This window comes from Anopheles bellator, unplaced genomic scaffold (genome assembly GCF_943735745.2).
Source record: "Anopheles bellator unplaced genomic scaffold, idAnoBellAS_SP24_06.2 scaffold00631_ctg1, whole genome shotgun sequence".
Classification (NCBI taxonomy): Eukaryota; Metazoa; Arthropoda; class Insecta; order Diptera; family Culicidae; genus Anopheles; species Anopheles bellator.
Window position 1 is genome coordinate 1 of NW_026684756.1, and position 5,249 is coordinate 5,249.

Below are 5,249 nucleotides of genomic sequence, written 5' to 3' on the forward strand. Positions count from 1 at the left end.
TCGAAGGAAAGTGTGCTCTACCGGAAGAAGGAAGGAACGCCGGAGGGTCTTTACATGTAAATCTGGGCGAACGTATCTCAAGCATAAAAAACAATAAACAATCGTGTTTTCCAACAGATTTAATTTATTCAAATTTGCGCCACATTTTTCTTTGCGTTTAATTTTTTCAGGTCGTCTTAAATTCGACTGTCGAATTGACTACATTTAATTTACAATAATTAAAATCAACATAAACCTCTTGAAATTGAATTCATTCCATCGCGATTCATTACTGTGAGCGTCGAAACTCAAATCAAGCGATCAAATTAAGAAGCTTGCTTAAGTAACGACTCGATCATCTGACTAACCCTTCTAGTAAGACACTGTTGAAGCTGTCGGAGGAGCGCATACAATGTTGGGCCAGCAAGAGTGTAGCTTTAGATGTAGTTCCTACAAGTAGTAGTCAGCAGCGTCGATTTAAGTGCGCACACAAGGCCACATGGCGGGATGAAGATGGAACGATCAGTTAGCGGCTTATTTCATGTCGACTGAATGATCGGTGTTAATTTCGGTTTGCGTGTTCGATATATTGTGTTGGTAGTACGAAGCCTTAAAGGGTGTGCTTTTAATGGCATGGCGTTGACTTCAAGCAAAATGTTTCGAGCACTTTTGGTTTGATGTAATGGATGAAGGACATGACAGGACATGCTTATAAACTATAAGCAAAGAGTTCTGCAAACTGCCAAGGAACCGGTTTCCTTAAGCACTAAGGGCTCCGGCGTATTTCAACCCACATGTCACATATTAATTAGATCGCAAGCTCTTTTCAATCATGAGGATACATATGCTCCTTACGGCAAACACATTCCGTGCAACCAAAGCTTGTTCCTTAAGCTAGATATTTTTACGACGGCTTAATATGCATTTTAAGACGCCGAACTGAAGGAGACATTAGAAAAAGAAAAACAAACAGCAGACAGCATTTCTATCTCTGTGATTCTGTGGTCTACCAAAACTTGTTTCGAAGCCTACATCATCTGCCAACTGGAGGCCGAGCGTTAATGATCCGTATAAAGCTTTGAGGTGGCGTGGATCGTAGGGTCAGTTGGTTACCGAGCGTTGAGCCGTCTGGGCCAGTTCATCATTAACGTGTTTTCCGTCGAAAAGTAAACTCCACGTGCGCCGCGTGGGTGTTGCATAAGACATTAGAGCATTAGAGAGACTGCATTAGGCTATGGTTCGCAGTTGATAGTGCTGCGTGTGCTTTCGTGCTAGTCGTGACGTATTTTGTTCGTCTTTGAGTAGTGATTTAATTTTTCTGTTGCTTTCTCATGTTCTGAAATCGTGATTCAGCATCTCTCGGATCTACAAGCGATTGAAAAATGAATATTATGGCACATCGCCTGAAAGGTGCTTTATTGGTACTGACCTCGCTAGCGATATTAATTTCCGACCAAGCTGATGGCCGAACATCGGACAAGCTGAAAGTTACTCTGCCACACGGTGGATCACTCGTTGGGAGATACCTCAACTCCTTCAGCGGTCACGGGATCTTGGCGTTCCTAGGAGTTCCCTACGCGAAACCACCGGTCGGAGAGCTTCGTTTCAAGGTACGTATCTTGATGAACGAGTCCCTGTAGATGGAGAAAAAATTAAAATTACTGCCGATTACAAACCTAGCGTATGGTGTGGCAACAAAGTGTATTTTTCTTGTATTGGTGCACAAAACTGGTTGTGCGTGTTTGGTCGATCTATCTTTCAAAACGTCTTTTTTGTTATGTGCGGCAAGCATTAATTAATTGGAGATTGACTAAATAAACACATTCTTCGCAAAGCTCCACTCAATAATACATTTTCATTGCATTTGAGACAGGCACACATTAGTCTGGTATTATTGAATAGATTGTAGTCAGCATTAACTGCTGATTGCTCATAGCAATTAGAGTAGAGGACTAAGGTAGAGAGTAGTGCAGCCTGATATAACCTTGGCAATCAAATATTGAAAACAATTTAAATTTCCCAAAGAAGCGATCATGGTGAACGCCAGATAGAGAAATGAGGCTGCAATAATTGCACGCACGCACGCAAGGGTTAACGTGCCTCCAAAACGAGTTAGTGTGAAAAAGCCCAAGGCTGAGTGTTCTTTTACTGCTAGTAAATGATGAATGATAATCTGTGGTCAGACCACAGAAGGTTCGCTCTCTGCATACCGCTCATTTGGGAATGAAGAATGAGAATTCTACCTAATTAGACAATAGTTAATAGTTCAATTTGTTATTAAACATGCGCAGCCCTACCCGACTAACGGTTGCAAATCGGAACACACAGTTTGTTGCCTTGTTAACTTGAAGCGCTTAACAAAATGTTTAGTCCAAAACAAAAGCTTAAATATGTGTCGGAACTGCGGTTTTCATGGTTCATTTTATATGAGAGCTTTAAGATTAGGCTGTAACCAATGTAAGTTGTTATAACGCAGCAATGGATTGTAGCATTTAAAAGAATCGGTTTCACTGAGAAGCATACCGGTTAATTTAAGTTGTTCATTCTAGTTCTAAAGTTCAAAGTAGTAACGTTCTAAAAGAATATTCCAAATTCTAAAAGTTCTAGTCTAGTTCTAAAGGGCTAGTTCTAAAAGAATATTCTAAATTCTGCTTAGTTTCGGTTAGTTTTCTTTGGAAGAACTTGCATTCGGTTCAACTTTAGCATAGAGACATGGAGACGCCTGGTTGGCAATCGCGTACAACGGACATGCGTCTTGAGAGGGAAGAATCCTTGTGTGACGATTCATGCTTCAAAAGAAGAATACGAAAACATGAAGATTACTCCCGAAGTACTTTTCAAGGTGATTGACTGAATCTAAATATCAATGATTCTTTCAAGCATTTTCAGTTTAAGCTACATTTTTTAACCTGTACAAGAATATGGATAAGGGCAATGAGTTTTGAATGTTTTATGACTCCGAATTTCAGTTACTGATGTTTTATAGCTCCTAACTAATCATTCTTTTATGGGCAGGCACCAGTTCCTTTTGGAGGCTGGTCCGGGATTCGGAGCGCCACAATCGATGCACCACTTTGTACCCAACGTGACCCATACCGTCGAGATGAGGAGATCTCCGGTGTGGAAGATTGTCTGCAAATCAACATTTACGTACCCGAACGACGTCGAGAACTGGGACCGTCTGGATCACAAGATCAAACACCGTTTCCGGTGATGGTGTTCTTCCACGGAGGCGGCTGGCAGTGTGGATCAGGCACACGATTGTTCTATGGTCCTGATTTTCTGCTTGAGCACGATGTCATTTACATCGGGGCAAACTTCCGGCTTGGCCCGTTGGGATTCCTGAGCACTGAGCAGGAGGACTGTCCAGGTAATAGTGGACTGAAGGATCAAAGCTTGGTTTTGCGATGGATACGAGACAACATAGGCGCTTTCGGTGGGAACCCGAATTTGGTGACCGTGTTCGGCGAGAGTGCCGGTGGAGCCAGCGGAACGTACCACATGATGTCGCCGCTTTCGAAGGGTCTGTTCCAGAGAGTAATCTCGCAGTCCGGCGTTAATTTGGATGCTTGGGCTCAGCCAGCCCATCGCGGTGTGGCTCGGGCACGCTCAATTCAACTGGGCCAGATGCTAAACTGTTCGCAAGGAACTGATGGCCGTTTCGCTGAAATGATGCATTGCTTGCGTGGTGTTTCGGCGGAAGACGTTACCAAAGCGTTTTACGACTTTTACGTAAGGAACATTGGTCGGTCTATTCTCCCTGTCGATGGAATTAAACTAATCCTTTGCTGGATACTCGCAGGTGTGGGACACGGATCCGATGATTCCTTTTCCACCGGTGGTGGAGCCTAACCTGCCAGGAGCCTTCATTACAAAACATCCACGCGATGAAACCGAACCGCATGCGATTGGGTTACCCTGGATGACTGGTCTTACGCTGGACGAAGGTGCTCTGAAGAGTGCATGTAAGTTTTCTTGTATAGTTAATGAAACATCTTAATAGTACTGACCTTTTTCCTGTTATATACAGCGCTGATTAACGTACCAAGCCTTCGTCAAAGCTTAAATGAACACTGGGAGCAAGCGTTGCCGATTTCCTTGTACTATGATCACCATGAATCAACACACCAACGAAAGATTACGGACGCAATTAATGAATTTTACTTCAGGAAAAGAAAGCTCGTCAAGGAAACGGAGAAGAATCTCACAAATGTATGTAAACAGCCTCCATAGATAACATCTTGAATTTTACTTGGCTCATGGCTTAAACCATAAAGAAGCATATGTAGGACAAGTTTCTTACGTAGTTTGACTCTTACAGCTCTATTCAGACGCATGGTTCCTCGCCGGCATGGACGAATACATACGAATACGTTTGCTCACCGATAGAACTGATGTAACGTCTCCTCCGAGGACAAATATCGGTCCCACATATGTGTATCTTTTTGCGCAGAAGGCATCGGCAAGCTTTACAGAAATATTCGAAGGCGGAAAGGAGAACTACTATGGTACTGCTTGTAACAAGCATGACAACTGTTTACACTGCTTGCTTGGGTGTGGAATTCTTTTTCCGTTTCGGACGATCGTAACTTTTCCTTTTCTATCCTTATCGCCAGGAGTGTGCCATGCGGAAGAACTGCAGTACATTTTTCCGATCGCAAAAGACTTGTTCGTGACCGCGGTTCCAACGGAGGCAGAACTGAAGATCCGACGAACCATTACTCGCTTATGGGTGAACTTTGCTCGTACAGGCAATCCAACGCCAGCAGGGGAAAAGCATGATATTTTACCTCAGTGGCCGGCGACCAATGGTTTTCCGCTCCAGTATCTTCGCATTGGAAGCCTTGATCCATCCAAAGAGCCTCTAGTAGTAATGGAGGTGGGACTGTTTGAAGAACGGTCTGCATTCTGGCGCAAGTTAGGCGCACACACCCCTTCGGTGGCTCTCGACCAGCACGATAAGGACGAGCTCTGATCATCGAACCAACTTTACTGAAAAGATCTAACTACAGACGAGTGCTGTCCTTACAGGTTAAAGAAGCATTCTAGCAGAGAAAACGTAGTTCAAATGAAACACACATTTACAGAAGTTTTTAGGAAGCAGCAAACTATACATCAGTTTGAAACGAAAATCAATTTCTTGCCATTTATTAATTCTTTAAACGAAATACAATACGCAAGACACGAATGCTGCTAATCGTTCATGTCCATTACATATAGAGTCCCTCCGGCGTTCCTTCCTTCTTCCGGTAGAGCACACTTTCCTTCGA

General features: G+C 43.3%; 1 protein-coding gene across 1 annotated transcript; it reads left to right on the forward strand.

Annotated features, from left to right (window-relative positions):
- The first annotated feature begins 1,448 nt into the window (after nt 1-1,448).
- LOC131214340 (venom carboxylesterase-6-like) lies at nt 1,449-5,195 on the forward strand. The gene is made up of 6 exons (XM_058208722.1): nt 1,449-1,589; nt 2,995-3,711; nt 3,782-3,944; nt 4,010-4,191; nt 4,301-4,487; nt 4,596-5,195. Exons 2-6 carry the CDS (start codon nt 3,193-3,195, stop codon nt 4,952-4,954), a joined length of 1,410 nt encoding a protein of 469 aa, XP_058064705.1. The 5' UTR covers nt 1,449-1,589; nt 2,995-3,192; the 3' UTR covers nt 4,955-5,195.
- The last annotated feature ends 54 nt before the right edge of the window (nt 5,196-5,249 follow it).

What these genes read in the sequence shown, in the direction of transcription:
- LOC131214340 (XM_058208722.1), top strand. Translation starts at nt 3,193, where the DNA reads ATGGTGTTCTTCCACGGAGGCGGCTGGCAGTGTGGATCAGGCACACGA. An exon ending in AAGCGTTTTACGACTTTTAC is followed by an intron (nt 3,712 to 3,781) that starts GTAAGGAACATT and finishes GGATACTCGCAG; the next exon opens with GTGTGGGACACGGATCCGAT. An exon ending in CGGAAAGGAGAACTACTATG is followed by an intron (nt 4,488 to 4,595) that starts GTACTGCTTGTA and finishes CCTTATCGCCAG; the next exon opens with GAGTGTGCCATGCGGAAGAA.